Below are 15,971 nucleotides of genomic sequence, written 5' to 3'. Positions count from 1 at the left end.
TTTTTCCACATTCCATAAATTTCCTTCTGCAGGATTTCTGCCAAAAGTTCCTTGCTCATTCATGCAGGTCTCCTGCACCCTTTGCTTGATTTGTAACTCACAGGATGCACCGATCTTGAGCTTGGAAGAAGTGATGCTTAAATATTAACTAGCTCTCTTGAACTCCCTTACCTTCTAGAGCCCTAACCCATAGTATTCCTCCAAGTTGGACCTTGAAGAGGCCACAGTTAGCTTTCCTGAAGTCCAGGGTTGTAATCCTACTTATTGCCCTGCCTCCTCCACACAGGATCCTGAACTTCACCATCTCATGGTCACTGCAGCCAAGGCTGCCCCCAACCTTCATATACCCAGTCAGTCCTTCTTTCTTTGTTAGTACAAGGTCCAGCAGCACACCTCTCCTGGTTGGCTTCTCCATCATCTGTGTTAAAACATTATCATCAGTGGTTTGCAGGAGCCTCTTGGACTGTGTGTACTTCGCTGTTTGTCTTTCCAGCAGGTACCAGGGAGGTATCCCCCATGAGATGAGGTATGCCCCCAGTCCCCCATGAGAACCAGAGCCTGTGACTGTGAGGCTCCTTCCACCTGCCTGCACAAGGCCTCATCAACTTCCTAATTAGGTGGCCTGTAGTAGACATGCACAACAGTGCCACCCATTTTAGCCTGCAACTTAGTTCTTACCCCTAAGCGCTCAACTTGTTCTTCATCCACCCTGAGCAGAGCTCACTAACTCCAGTTGCTTTCTTACATAAAGAACAACTCCACCACCTTGCCTTGCTGGCCTGACTTTCCTACTTACTATGTAGCATCTAAGACAGCATTCCAGTCATGTGAGCTATCCCACCATGTCTCTGCAATTACCATGAGATCATGGCCCTGTGCTCGTACACAGCTCTCTAATTCTCCGTTTATTCCCCGTTCTGCGTGCATTGGTGTACAGGCAATTCAGAGAGGTTACTGAGCATGCAGGTTTCCCAGGAGGGTTGCAAGAGGATCCACTGTGGTCATACACACCCTTGAGGTGGTTGGCCTGCTGGTTCTCATCTTGGGAGGCAGCTAAGGAACATCTGTAGCTGCTGTGGTGGACCTGTCTTGTTCCCCAGTTGGATGCGATGGTGTGAGCAACAAGCATATTCTTGCAGGTATAATAGTTTTGGATACTGCTGTAATATGCAGTAATGACTAATTTATTCTGAAGTACCCTCTGAAGCATTAAACAGCATATTTTCTTGACACTCTTTAAACTTACGTGATTTTATATTTTAATTCAGTGTTGGCCTGTTGATGACTGTATCTGGAATGCATTACAACCTCTTATAGTTGCTTTTTTTCGTTCTTTTCTCCCAAGCACTATGATTGATTACATGAAAATAACATTCCATTTTTAATAGGAGGAAAAAAACACTAGCAGGTTTAAGCTCTGCAAACACAGCATATTATACAAAAGCTAGATATATTTAAATGTGAGTTAAAAATAGTTAAGAATACTATTGGGTACCAATTTGTTTGATGATTTTGGTGGTGCCGTTATTGTGCACACAGCAAAAATTGGAAGAGAAGCTTTTACTGAAGAGAGTAAAACTTGCTTGTAGAACTATAAAATGTGCAAAAGTAGATAATCAAAAAATACCCTTCAGTCCCGGTAAAGGACTTTTGGTTTAATCTACTTTATTGGCTTCATTATGATAAATTAGAAAATTAATTCCTAAATTGATAATATACTTTCATAGTGGATATGAGGGGTTGGTTTGGGAGTTTGTGTGTGTTTGGGTTTGTTTTTTTTAATTTAAGACAGCCTGGACAGCCCACAAAGTACAATAAACTGATGCTTCTCTCCTGCACCGAGAGAGACGCAAGAGTTTAAAAGACCGATAGGGAAACATGCACATTGTATGTTCTGCACAGAATTAGGCTTTTAATAATCTCAGAGTTGTCTGTTCCGCCTACACCCCAAGCAGAGGGTTTTGGAGGAGGAAGTGATGGGGCTGTTCCAGCCTTAAGCTGGCTCCACTTTGTTTCCCATGTCTCAAGAATGAAAAAATGACATTTGTTCTTCAAGCCATACTTGCAGTCATACCATGCTCCTGAGCCCCGCCACAAGGAGAGGAGGATCTGTTTTATCATGAGTGCTTGAGGATTTGATTTTTCTATTGTTTTTTTTGTTTGATTTGTTATCTATTTTGAAAAATTACCATTATATTGTGTATTATAACTGGCAAAATCATGCAGAAGAGTTAACATCCTGTTTGCCAGCCCTGTGCCTGACTCAGCTTTGTAAATCTTTAATTCCATAATCATTCAGATCATCCTTACATGTTGAGTGGTTTTAATATAGCAAATGACATGAAATGCTGTAAAATGTCACTTGTTTTATAAGAGGATATTGGTTAATATATTAGATGTACTTGAGCTCATATGACATAGAAAGCAATATCTTTTTTGTAGATAAACTTTCTGGAGACAGAATAAAGCAAGTCATGGAACACATCTGGAAACTTCAGGAGTTCTGTAACAGCATGGCCAAGCTTGATATTGATGGATATGAATATGCATACCTTAAAGCTATAGTCCTCTTTAGCCCTGGTAAGATATTTAGTAACATAAACAATCATATGTTAATGTTTTAGCAGTTTTTCTAATGAGGTTAATACCTTGCTATGAGTCTGATCTGTCAAATGCAAGTAAAGTGGTTGTTCCATAATGATTTATCACAAACAATATGTGTTATAAAAATAACTTTGGAACAACACATCCATGTTATTTACAGTTCCAATATATCAGGTGTTTCCTGTACACCCACTTTAGCAGACTAGACTCTCAACTACCTTCAGCTGAGAATCTATGAGTAGTAAGCTATCTGGGATATGTACTAGCAATATTAGTGAAGTAAATGGCAGGAAGGATTAGAGGAAGTACATTCTCACAGTGACAAAACGAAACTGGCTTCAATTTCAACATTTTTAAATACACTTCTAAGAGGGACGGCTGAAATAGGAGCAGAAATACAACTGTATTTTATATGGAACTTCCCAACATCTCCAAAACTAAATGTAAACAGATTGTCCTTCATTTGTTACCCCCAAAAGTTACAACAGAATGCTAAAGCATGATCAATAGTGTATATGAGATAAGAGGATTTACTTAAAGATGACACTTGTGATTTTCTGGAATGATAAGGCAGGGACATTAAAGAAATGGGAAGTGACAGTATGTTTATCAAAGGTGGCGAAATTTTCCTAGAACACACAAAGGTTAATTTAGAACTGAGTGAAAGGTAAATTCTTGCTCATAAATGTGAATTATTTACTTTAATTCAAAGGTGTGTACCACTTTGCATTTAACAAAATACAAAGGAAAAGAGTGTCTTGTAATCAGGGGTTGGAGGTTTTTCGGGTTGGTGGGGTTTCTTTAGTTGGTATGATTTTTCTCTTTGCAGTAAAGCTTACAGCTTGTTTTAATGAGAAGGTATTGCTGTCCTGAAATTTGCTTTTGAAACTTTTTTGCAGATTGTACCATTAGGGTTGGGTTTATTAGGGTTTTTATACAAGCTGGAGGAGCAAGAAGCTCTCCAAACTCAAGCTAGCTCTGTCCCATTCAAGGGAAGAGCAGTTTGAACCCAACACTGAAGATACTTGGGCATAGTCAGGTATGTGGTATTTTCCGGGATCTTCTGATCATGTGACTGTCTTTGAGGAGCTGAGCTAGCTGGAATTAAAACATGAGACAGACTCAGGAACGTTAACAAATTGATCTATGAAGGAAACAACCCAAGATACTGCTCAATCAGCCTAGGCAAAGTCAGAGGCAACGTATTTAAAACAGCAATATAAACAAGGAGTGTCACAGCCTGGTACATACTTATAGGCTTAATCTCTTTCCACTTTCTTGTGTATACACACAGCTATAGAGAGAAAAATGAGCAAGCTGATTCTGAAGTCAGGAAGTGAATGCTCAACTGAGTGGTTTCCTTTATAGAGCTAACACGTTAAACATCACAGTACAAGAGAAATACTTAAATGAAATTAAATGCAAGAATCTTATAACTACATATATTTCATAATGTATAGGGAAACAATCGACATACAGAAATGTTTTGTTTCTTTAGATCACCCTGGTCTGACCAGTTCAACCCAAATAGAAAAATTCCAGGAGAAGGCACAGATGGAATTACAGGACTATGTACAAAAATCCTATCCAGAAGATACTTATAGGTATTTATTGTCTATAGTACCCAAAGTAATGTTGTGGGCCATAGCTGGCAAAAGTACAAAATAACATCACTGATGTAAAAATTGTCTTTTTGACATCTGTTCTTCTTTGACTGCTGATGAGAAAGAGCTAGAACCTTGTTCACAAAAGCGTGCAGGTTTGTGTAACACTAACTAGAAACAAGAACAGCTGCCTTGCTTCTTCCAGGGAAATGAAACTTGACTACTTTCCTTTGCTGGTTTTTTGTTGTTCTTTTTTTTTTGAGAGAGTCTCATTGCCATGTTTAGAAGAGTAAACAGAAGTCTCAAGAATTAACTGCCTCAGACTTCTTCAGTTCAAGCTGCCCCTTTTTCATGTTAGTTGTCAACTTTGGCAAGTTACTTATGCAGAAAAGTATTAGAACTATCAGTTTTTAAACCTTGAAAAAACAAAGATTACATGTGGGGAACAATAACCAACTCTTAAGCTTCTGTTTATAAGACATACCCACATCCTACTTATTTTCTCCTTTGATTTTTTTGGAATTTCCGGTGACTTCTATTTGAAAATACCTTGTTTTTTTTGCACATCTCAACTGTTCCCATTTCTTACTTCCTAGAAATAATTCTCCTATTTCTAATAGTTTCCATCAAAACTATTTTAAATTTCATCAACATAATGCTTCTCTGCACTACAAAGGAAATTCTAACTAACTTCTGTCTAGCAATATATCCTAGAACATACCCTCTTTTACTGTGAAAAGTATCCTCACATAAAGAAGCACAATCCCATACATTTAAGAAAGGTCTGAGGTGAGTGTAACCTTAAAAAAGCAGACAAAAAAAGCTCTCATCTCAGAGACTGGTTTCTGCACTCATTTTACAGAGTTAATGTCCTCTAGGCAATAGAAAGGACATCAAGATTCCCAGTTAGGTGTAGTGAAGATGGGATCCTCTACTTCAGAAATATCCTCAAATCCCACATTCTTCTTCTGTGTGCAATTAATTATTCTGATTTGACGTGTGAGAGCTGGATACCTGCCATAAAAAGAAATACAGAACTTGTTCCATATACTTACTTCTCTTAATAGTGGCTCAAGGAAGAGAATCAGAGTTTTCCAATACAGGGCATTTTCCAAAGTCCTGTATTTTAATTGAGACTGTTTGTAGCCCTATACTAACCTATAAATAAGTTTATAGTACAAATGTGATTATTTTTGAGCAACTGAATGCTGGCACAAATTGAGATAGAAGCATAAGTGTTAAATTTTCACAAAACCAGCAGCATAGCTTGAATCTTGTTGCAATTTTGCAATTAAGTTTATAATATATTAGCAGAATGGACCATATAGTTCCTCCACAGGTATTCAAGCATTTTCCAGAGGCCTGTGTTCAGTGCTGCCTAAGGTTTGCTATTACATGGCTATGGTTCAGAAAATGTATTTATTTTGGCATTCATGTTAAATGTCTGCCATACAAGCACAGCATATACACTTTCATTACTGTCCTAAATTGCAAACACATTGACAGTCCAGCAAATTGATCTAATCACTTCATTGTACTCAATCTCTGTTAACATCCTGGTACATAAAAACCCACAGCATTTGGCAGTATGTATGAGTAACAACACATCCCTCCAAATTCCTGTTCTCATCAGAAGCAGATTCTCCTGTCTTATGCATATCCAGTGCCATTCTTGCTGTCTGCTTTGGCATTAATTTGCTGAGTAAATGAGGAATCCTGTGCTTATGGTTTAATTCTAATTAGATTTACTTCTAAAATTCTGTGCAAATGTTCTCACCCAGTCAGTGAGCATTGTCCTGAAATGCTTTGAGAGCTGGGAGTTTCAAAAGCAGACCAGGACTGTGTGTCTGTACATTCACATTGTATCTACAAAGGCCATTAATATCCTTTTCTTTGGAAAGCCACAGAGAAAAATGGTGGCTTTTCATTTCACTTGCAGGATAGAAAGGCAACCATTCTTTTTAAGATAGCTCAATTAGCTTTTATTGCCTCTTTACTCCCATTCGTGAGTTATGGTAATAATAAAAACAGATCCAGCTCTTCAGCCACAAAGTATTTTAAACTAGTATTACATGTGTTTATAATCCACTGAACTTCTTTTTCAGGCTAGCCCGGATTCTAGTTCGCCTGCCAGCACTTCGGCTGATGAACTCTAGCATCACCGAGGAACTGTTTTTTACTGGTCTCATTGGAAATGTTCCCATTGACAGCATAATACCTTACATTCTTAAAATGGAAACCGCAGAATATAATGGTCAAATAACTGGCACGTCTGCATAGTGGGAACAACGCAATGAGATGGATGAGAGTAGTTTTCACAAAAACGTAGAATTATGAAGTTAAAAGAATAGCATTTTGGTATGTACAACTGTTTTCAACTTGTTACCAGTTTCCTGTCAGGTTTCTCCTTGTCTGTTTGCTGACATTGACAACATTTAAGCAGCTATTGAAAGACCTGCTATAGGACCTTTTCTGCCACAAGGAATATTTTTGATGCCTTTCATTTAAAAGGCTATAGATTACTGAACATACTTTTCACATGCTTTGTATTTAGAAATTAGTGGTGGTTAAAGAGAGTTTTATAATATCAGAGATTAATAGTAAAATTACTTTAAAAAAAGAACAGTATGTATATATTTAAAAGTATCCTTGGAATTAATATCTAATAAATGCCAGGGAATAATATTAGCACTTTGTAATCACTTCTTGTCAAAGTGACATCATCAACATCCTGCTTATGAGTATGGAAAATGAAAAAACCTGCTTATGTCTTTAGTGAGAATGCCAGTGATTTCAATGAAAATGTAGAATGCTACAGGAGACAATCATTTATTCTACAAAAAAATCACTTGCTCTTATGTTATGCAGGAGATAGTAATGTGGATTCTGAACTCAGATATCCACATTATATGAAACCATTAAATCAGCACAGCTGTAATGCACAGTATGATGCAGTCATAGTGACTATTACGTGCTACAGGAATTACCCAAACTAAGAGAAAAGAGTGTGTTTCTTGCCACGGTAATGATGAAATATTCAAGTTTTTTAAAGTTTCTATTCAGACCAACACAGTTATGTCAAATGGTATTCTGTGGGGAGAATCAGTCATTAACTGGAAGAACGGTCATTTTCAAGTACAGCTATGTGATGTCTTTGAGTATGCTCTTTGTATTTCCAAGTTTAGTCCTCTGTACCCCTTAAACACCCTCATTATCAATCCAGTTTAAAACCTGAGATGTGTAGAACCTCTGGCTACCGTTACATTACAAAGTTCTCTTACTTTTATTTCTGCACACCCCCCCCCCTTCCCTGACTCAACACTCCCATTTTTTGAGTGCTCTCAGCTTTCCTACGGCTGTCCTGGGTTCAGCAGTAACAGTAATTTTTACTCCTTCTTAGTAGCTGGTGCAGTGCTGTTTTTGACTTTCTGCCTGGGAACAATGCTGATAACACCAGTGTTTTAGTTGTTGCTAATGTTTACTGTGACCAAGGACTTTCTCAGTCTCATGCTCTGCCAGGGAGGAAGGGCACGGGAAGCTGGGAGGAAGCAGAGCCAGGACCCCTGGCCCAAACTAGATAAAAGTGTATTCCATCCCACAGCATGTCCTGCCCAGTACAGAAACTGGTCGGAGTCACTCAGAAGGCCCAGATCACTGCTCAGGTCAGGCTGGGTATCAGTCGGCAGGTGGTGAGCAATTGTATTCTCTGCCTTTATTATTTCCCATATCATTATTATTACTGGTGGTAGCAGTAGTGATTTGTGTTATACGTTAGCTACTGGACTGCTCTTATCTCAACCCATGGGAGTTACATTCTTTCCATTCTCCTCCCCATCCTTCTGGTAGTGGGGGAAGGAAGAAGAGGGGGAGTGAGCAAGCGGCTGCGTGGTTCTGAGTTACCAGCTGGGCTTAAACCACGACAATGACTTAGTTTGAAACTAAAATAGTGTTTACAGTCATGATATACCACTGCAGTTAATGACTGATATTCCATGGAGTTATAAAATGAACTACTTTTTGTCTAGAGGGATGAGCCATCCACATGTTTTCCATATTGGCCATTAGCTGCTAGCACTGCTTCAATTTAGTATTATTTATTATGATTACTTGCATAAAATATTTTAAACAAAGGGGTTTCTTTGCTTTTTTTAAAGTCATGGCAGTTAATACCTGTATCTGCTCCTGGCTCAGCAGCTGCACACATCAGCTGAATTATTTGCATGGAAGAGGCATTTTATACTTTTGTAGTTTTATGTGACAAAAATCTAGCTCAGCACTTTTTTTGTTCATTCTGAGGTTTGTTTCAGCTCCCCTGCCAGTAACCAGCAGATGTAACAAGCGCATCTTCTGAGCCTTACTTTAAGATCAGTTTCATTTTGTTTCTTCTTTGCAAGTGCAAACGTTAGCTTACGAATATGGGACAGGAGAGTTTTTTTATTATTATAACAATTACTGAAAAGCTATTTCTTCATTTTTATGTCTGGAATTAGCTTGTTTTCATAAAGGCCAAATTTCAATGCCAAACTTGTGTTGGTTCACAGTCTGAAAGAGATTCTAAGAAAAGTGACATCTCACTGAAGCTCTATTTAGTGCCTAAAATTCACTCTCCAGAATTTTCAAGGTCCTGTTTCTGCTTCTCTTGAAATGAAAACATTTTAACTCGGTAGAAATATAGCGATAAACCGATTAGATCTTTCTGACCTTCCGTACATGTGTGTACTGGTAATTATTGCTTCACACAAATGTTAGAATTCTGTACTGACTGAAGCTGGGGCATACAGGGAACAATAAGGAGACAGTTATGGCCATTCTTCATGCGCTTCAATGTTTTTTCTGCTCTGTTTTGAGAAGGAACTGGATTTGAATCTTGTAGGTAAAAGAACCCTGACCAAGAACGGTGTAGGAGCATTCTGAGTTAGCTTGAGAATAATAATGAATTTTACTTCATTTGTGACAAGAGCAAGAAGCTTTACTACTTTTCTTCCTTTAATTTACTTACAGTGGACTAAAGAAACACAGAACTAAGACCATGTGCCACAGTCATCTTTCTCTGCCTACTTACGCTGATTTTAAATCAGATACAATGCTGCTGGTGCCGGTGGAGCTCTCTGACATGAAACTGGTAGAAAAGAAAAGAAAAATCTCCAAGGAGAGATTTTTCAAAGAGAGCATACAGATCACACAGGCGTTTGTTTTAGCTGCCTTGAAATGGCCAATTATTAAGGAGGCTGACTCAGAACACCCTGAGGCAAGAAACTGTTGTTGGTCACCACCGAGTAGTTGGTACCATTTACAGCGCCACTTTCGGCCATCAGTCTGAAGACTGTGGCCCCCAGGGCAGCCATAATGCCTCCAGGGAACAGCACAGAATGCTGTGCTGATTACAGCTAGCTTCCCTTACCCCTGCTGTACCCTTTGGCAAAGGGCCTATTATGAGGTGTGATAGGGAAAACAAGTCAGGGAGGAAGTTTCTAGGAGAAAGCAGTATTCTGACTGTTCCTTGCAGAGACTATAAAAAAACTTGAGCGTTTTCATTGTGTGCATCAAACAGGGCTTTCACGGATTTCCTGAATGAGTTCATCCAAGATGCTGAAGATACCAGAACAGGTACCTGCTCACTAAAATTCAGAGGGTAGTTAGGACTCCTCCTTCATTATCTACCATTTAGTTACTAATGGATAATTTTTAAAAGCACCAAATAGCGTGAATAGCAAGGTTGTCAGGAATACAGTTTAGCCAGGAAAAGGAAACTGGAAATTATCAGGCTCAGGATACTGCCAAAGAAGCAGGGATTAAAGCAGCTTTTTGCATTAACAGCACAAGGTGCAGCCCTGTTTGACTTGGATGGTGTGAGCAGCAGGGCTGGCAGCTCAGTCAGGTGCACCAGCAAATACCTACAGGATCCTGGATAGAAAAACACTTTAAATGTTGATTTGCTGTTTGAAATCCCTCTCCTTTGGTTACAAGTAAGGTAGCTTGGTTCTTTTGCCTCTAATCTTGCTTATAATAGTAAAAGGAGAAATACCAGGCAAACAAGTGTTGTGGCAAACTATCTGTCCCAGTAGTTTACCACACTTGACATACCACAACAGAAGAGCCGCTGCAGTGGTTTGCTCAGATGGTAAGCATGGGCCTGCTGTGAGAGCAGCACGCAATATCTGCAGTCCTAATGCCTCCAGATGTCCATGGAGAATCAACAAAATGAGGCCATGTTCACCCTACAGAGCAAAGTAAGGGGCAGACAGATGAAGGACAAACTGCCAGTGTCTACTGCATACTGAATGACACAAAATTAGTTTAAAAAACAGCCTTACATGAAAGATTCTCAAGAGGGCATGGCAAAGAGGAGAAAATGAAAACATTTACTTTTTGCACCCTCTGATTCTAAAGTTGCTGAGGCATTTTAACAGTAAAGTCTCCTGAACTAAGTTCAAGCTTATTGTTTGATGAAAAATGCCATAACCCCTCTTGTTAGATAATGCTACAGTTCTGCTTCTGCTGCAGTCAATGGTATCAGCATTATATGGGATATAATGTGGAAAAAAAAGAACATTATTTATCCTGAGGTTGCAGATTAAAGTGAAATTCTTTGTAAAGTTTAAATGCTCTAAGTCTGAATACATACTGGACTTGGAAAACATCAAACCCCTGAGTTACTTTATTCATAGAATCATAGAATGGTTACTGAGCTTTATGTTACGAAGTCATGTAAGTTCATCACAGATAATACCATCGTAATTCTCACAGTCTTTTATCCTCCAGGTTACATGAATGCTTTGGAAATGGCTTATAATTGTTACATTCATGCCTATCTTCCTTCTTTTTAGAGGATTTGATGAGTTTTTACATCCCTTTATTTTGTGCCTCCCACCACTGTGCATTTCTGCATGTTGAATTCTGAACCTCACTTGAGCAGCTAATGCATATGTACATAGTTGTATGTCTGTGTGTATGAAAGTATATGTTTATACCTGTCTAAATATTATGTACAGTGTATAGATCGTGTGTAGTGTATGTATATATGTACAGATATGTAGCCATTTATTCACATCATTCTATCTGTTAAAGCTTTTAATTCATTTGCTAATCCAGAGCTTCCTAGTTTTTATTTCTTAGCCCAAACTGAGCCTCACTTAAGCAAGTGAATCCTCCTGAATTTCAGAGATTTGCACCTTTTTCTAAACCCAGCCTGATTTTAGGATTTTCTGCTCAGAACTAGCAAATATATTACATGAATTTTCTGGCTTTTTCTGTTACTCCTTTCACCTTTTTTTTAACTGAGGTGTAGAAGTCTGCCAGTAAATAGTTAATAGAATATATACTATAAATACATAACTACACTTATAAAAAAGCCCTCCCTGTTTCCAAGCCATACTCATTGTCCTGCAGCCTTCTGAGAGACTTTCTGTAAGTTTTATTTGCAGTGACACTTGGAAGAGATTGTTTTTAAGTCTTCAGCAGTGGCTAATTGGAAGAAAACCAAGCTGCCCCTTATCACTGAGCTGTAGCACACAGAACAGGATGCAATGGATGCTGTTTAAAAATACTCATGAGGCCATAATGATAACATGAAACTAAACCATTAAACCAAGGTTCTGCTCAGTGAAACAATGACAGTTCAGTTGCAGCAGTAATTAAATTGCAGCTAGTTTCTTTCTCAGCAAGCATCAAGATTTTTCACAATGCATTTCAGTTGTATATTCACTTTCCAAAGTTACTCTCGTTATTGTCTAGCTTAACCTGAACAAAGCTGGTTAGTTCATTTAGTTGTCGAACTAATGTCCATGTTCATGTTCTATCCTTTCCTGACACTATCATCTCTGTAGATCTTGCACTCTGTGTGTGGTTTCCATTCTTCGCATGAGAGGTGGGCACATGCAGCATTTGTGAGATCAGAGTTAGTTACTCATAGGGAGTATTCAAACATTTCAATTATCAAAACATAAGTAGTTCTTTGGCCTTCTGATGACTTAAGTTGCAACAGAAACCTTCTGTAAAGCAATTCTATTAACTTTGTTTCTTTAAAAAAGCATTTCACAGACCACATTGGGGAGTAGTTCACCAAGTCTCTTTTCTGTTGTATTAAAAAGGTAAAGAGGAGTTTTCTGGGCATTTATCGCCATCTTCAATGTGTCAAAGACTTGGGTAGATGAGCAGACACCAATTAAAACAAAGTGAGCTTCTTGTGTGCTTGAAGTAAACACAGACCTCTGAGAGTCAGGCCCTCTGCTTGTAAAGCCTTTGCTCTGCAAAGTGCTAAGAATGTTCTCCCTTTCTTGCTTATCTTTTAGTATGTGTTTGTAAACTTGTTTCAAATACAGAAAAAATGTTAAAACATCCATTCTAATGTTTCAAACTTTATTATTGAGATTTTCTACAGGAAAATTATTTAAATTAATGGCAGGAATTCCTGTGACAGATGGTCCTTCATTGGTGTCTTGACAATCAATCTGTGCTGTTCCAATAATGTTTGCTTTCCTCTTTAAAGGCTGAATGGAAACCTGAATGTCTGTTAACATCACTGAACTGCAGGAACATTTTTAAAGTTTAAGAAGCCAGTTGGGGTATTGATCAGGATTTAATCCATTTTAAAAGATCAATTGAGAACTTAGAAAAAAGCATACTTTAAAATTGTGAACTTTTTTATATACACTTTTGAATTGTTTGTATTCTGAAGGACAAAATGCACTCACATGTAAGTGGCAACAGAGGCTCTGTTGTAATGCTCTGTGGAAACTGGAATGTGAAATTAGTTTTTTCTGGTCACAGAGAGCAAAACTCTGAGAAGCACATCTGCCAGTCTCTAACACCCCATAATAACTGGCTTCTTGTGCGTTTTTCTGATCATCCTAGATAAGGCAAGGCACAGGTCCATTTCAAAATCCTTTCAATGACTGTGGGTTGAAAGCAGGTCTGAAGACATTTCAAATTAAAAGGATGCATTTTGAGAAGGCAGCAGGTCACTTGGCACTTCTCACACATGGAGTCAACAGTGAACGTGGGAATCTTTTTAGTAATTACTCTCTACTACAGAATACTTTGCAGGCCTGTGTTCAGCTTCCTAGCTGGCAACCTGCACATTGTGTATGTGTTGCGTCTATTTGGCATACTGAAGATTTCTGAGCTCCTACAAGAACAGCAGTGTTTTGTAAAAGGAATAATCTAATTCCTTGGGATATTTTCTGGAAGTCTTTGTTCATGATAATATAGAAAATTATTGTTTATGTTACTGTATTCCAAGTTAAAAATCCTGCAGGAGTTGTTAAATTTCTCACAGCTTCCTTTGTGAAGTCAGCACTATGTGCAACAGCATTCAAAAATAACAGCATGTTCTTTTTTAATCTGAATTTTGTATCTGATCAGTGTCTTCAGTCATGAAGAGGGATCTGCATTGTTGTGTTTGTATATAGAGTATTGCGGTGCATGATTTAGCTTATGCATTTTATTAAATGCTGTTTAATAAATGTTTAATGTAATGTGGCATTATATTGTTGTGGCTTAATATTACTACCTACTTGAGGTTTACCATTAAAGCGAATTACAAATATAAATGTGTCCTTGAGTTTTATTATTAAGTTCAATTAATTTCTTTTTAAAAATTAAGTGTCTAAGCCAAATACATAATTTATTATCTTTTAGGAGGAAACTTATTTTCCCTTTACTACTGTGATTATGAGAGATTTAACTGGTTTTAAGACGGAAGGTAAGTCCCATGAACCCTCCTGACACCAGGGAACCACCTGAAGAAGAAGGACCTTTTCCCCAGGGTTTTAATTCATCCTCTTCGGCCTTCTGTTTTTCTCCGGGTTCTGGAGGAGGCCGTTGGCTGTTAACAGCGCTTCACGTTCTCTTTGTACCTGGCAGCTCCTTCCTGTTCCCAGTTCTCGAGTGAAGGTGATGCGATGGGTCTCTGTTCAGCTCCTTCACGCACACTTTGTAACGGAGGTAACGGGCTCGGGCTCTATTCCAAACAGCGGATGAACTCCTGCGTCCAGCCGGGCACGTCTTCCTCGGGCACAAAACGCGGGTTTGCATTTGACAGAGCGGTCGGGCACGTTACAGACAGAAACGTGCGCTTGCTCATGCCAAGTGCCCCATCGGGGTGAGCAACCTCCGTGTTCCGCTTCCGCGGAACTAACAACGGAGGCAATGAGCACGGCGCCATCTCACAGGCACAGTCCCGCCATTTCCGGCCCTCGCCCCGCCACTTCCGGCTCCTGCCACTTCCGGACTCGCCACTTCCGGCTCCCGCCACTTCCGGCCGCCACCATGCCGATGAAGGGCCGGTTCCCCATCCGGCGCACGCTGCAGTACCTCAGCCAGGGCGACATCGTCTTCAAAAGCTCGGTGAAGGTGATGACCGTGAACTACAACACGTCGGGAGAGCTCAGCGAGGGGGCGAGGTGAGCGCGGGCGCGGCGGGGCTCAGGGCCCTCTTCAGCGGCATCTGGGCTTGCGGAGACAGCCCGGCTGGCGCCTGTGTTCTTCTTCCTTCCAGAAAGTTTGTGTTTTTCAACATCCCGCAGATCCAGTACAAGAACCCCTGGGTGCAGATCATGCTCTTCAAGAACATGACCCCCTCGCCCTTCCTCCGGTTCTACCTGGGTAGGTCCCGCCGGCCTTGACCTGAGAGCAGCCTCGGTTGCAGCGGCGGCTTCCGTGCTGGAAGCGGGGTCTGAACCGGCCGCGGCCTGAGCTGCGGAAGGAGGGAGCGGGTGTAGGGGAGCAGCTCCACGGGTTAGTAAAGCCCCTACAACCCTCTGCCTCCCCCCGAGTCATGCTCTTTTCCTGTTTAAACGTTACACTGTACCCAACAGCGGCAGAGAGGCTGATGTCTTAGTTCTGAGTGTTTAAAACACTTTGTTTTTCAGCTATTGTGAAAGTTTATTGTAGGGAAAGGAACCCTTACATATGTGATTACAAATCTGTCTTGACAGACAATGGAGAACAAGTTTTGGTTGACGTGGAAGATAAAACCAACAAAGAGATTACTGAGCACATTAAGAAAATCCTGGGGAAAAGCAAGTGAGTGACACTTAATCACCCCCTGTACCCTCTTGCATACATCATAATAGAATTCCTGCAAACTGTCAGGTATACAGAGAGAAATGCACCTTCTCCCAGATACATTTAGCATGAGCTAGGAACTGTAAATCTGTCCTTCTGGTAAACTGGGGCCGGGGAAGGAGAGGAAATGTCACCATTCAGGCTTCTGATAATAACAAACAGATCTTGTTTCTAGAGAAACACTTGAAAAAGAGGAGAGGGAAAAGAAAAAACTGTCACATCCGGCAACATTTGGGCCCAAGAAATACCATCTGCGAGAATGCATGTGTGAAATTGAAGGCCAGGTTCCCTGCCCTGCTTTTGTGCCACTGCCCAAAGAGATGAGGGGAAAATACAAAGCAGCAATGAAAAATGAAGCATCAGACTGAAAGCTCAAGCTATGCAGTTGTTTTTCCTCTGGGCTGGATAATCAAGATACTTCAGTGGGAAAAAGAGGTAAAAGATCCTGGAAACAGGAACAAACAACTTCATACAACACATGGGAGACAAAGTTTTCTCAGAGCTGTAATGAGAATAATTAAAGTGAAAAATAAATAGAAGTTGAAAGCCAGGTTTTTTTGGTACCAGTTTTACAAAGCATTACAGTAAACACTGCAGAGAAGGCAAACAGAACAAGGGAAGCAATGCCTGTATCCTACTTGTGCCTGCATGTATAAAGTTGTATAACCAGGTCATGGTTGCTTTGGATAGAGACTA

General features: G+C 39.8%; 2 protein-coding genes across 2 annotated transcripts in view; both read left to right on the top strand.

Annotated features, from left to right (window-relative positions):
* NR2C2 (nuclear receptor subfamily 2 group C member 2) overlaps positions 1 to 6,827 on the top strand; it is a 31,600-nt gene extending 24,773 nt beyond the window's left edge. Inside the window, exons 13-15 of the mRNA XM_005145803.4 lie at positions 2,443 to 2,580; positions 4,103 to 4,208; positions 6,314 to 6,827. Coding sequence (XP_005145860.1) covers positions 2,443 to 2,580; positions 4,103 to 4,208; positions 6,314 to 6,488 — 419 coding nt within the window. The 3' untranslated portion in view covers positions 6,489 to 6,827. The remainder of the gene's footprint in view (positions 1 to 2,442; positions 2,581 to 4,102; positions 4,209 to 6,313) is intronic.
* A 7,646-nt stretch (positions 6,828 to 14,473) lies between these two features.
* MRPS25 (mitochondrial ribosomal protein S25) lies at positions 14,474 to 15,825 on the top strand. Its single transcript, XM_005145802.4, has 4 exons — positions 14,474 to 14,611; positions 14,707 to 14,813; positions 15,146 to 15,233; positions 15,451 to 15,825. The coding sequence occupies exons 1-4, from the start codon at positions 14,478 to 14,480 to the stop codon at positions 15,641 to 15,643; spliced, it is 522 nt and encodes a 173-aa protein (XP_005145859.1). The 5' UTR covers positions 14,474 to 14,477; the 3' UTR covers positions 15,644 to 15,825.
* The last annotated feature ends 146 nt before the right edge of the window (positions 15,826 to 15,971 follow it).

The sequence above is a fragment of the Melopsittacus undulatus genome, chromosome 9 (assembly GCF_012275295.1).
Source record: "Melopsittacus undulatus isolate bMelUnd1 chromosome 9, bMelUnd1.mat.Z, whole genome shotgun sequence".
Taxonomy (NCBI): domain Eukaryota; kingdom Metazoa; phylum Chordata; class Aves; order Psittaciformes; family Psittaculidae; genus Melopsittacus; species Melopsittacus undulatus.
Note: the sequence above shows the minus strand (reverse complement) of the source record. Positions and strands in the feature narration are given on the sequence as shown.

Coding starts and splice junctions, on each gene's coding strand:
- MRPS25 (XM_005145802.4), top strand. CDS start 14,478: ATGCCGATGAAGGGCCGGTTCCCCATCCGGCGCACGCTGCAGTACCTC. Junction 14,814..15,145: donor CTTCCTCCGGTTCTACCTGG/GTAGGTCCCGCC, acceptor CTGTCTTGACAG/ACAATGGAGAACAAGTTTTG. Junction 15,234..15,450: donor AAAATCCTGGGGAAAAGCAA/GTGAGTGACACT, acceptor TCTTGTTTCTAG/AGAAACACTTGAAAAAGAGG.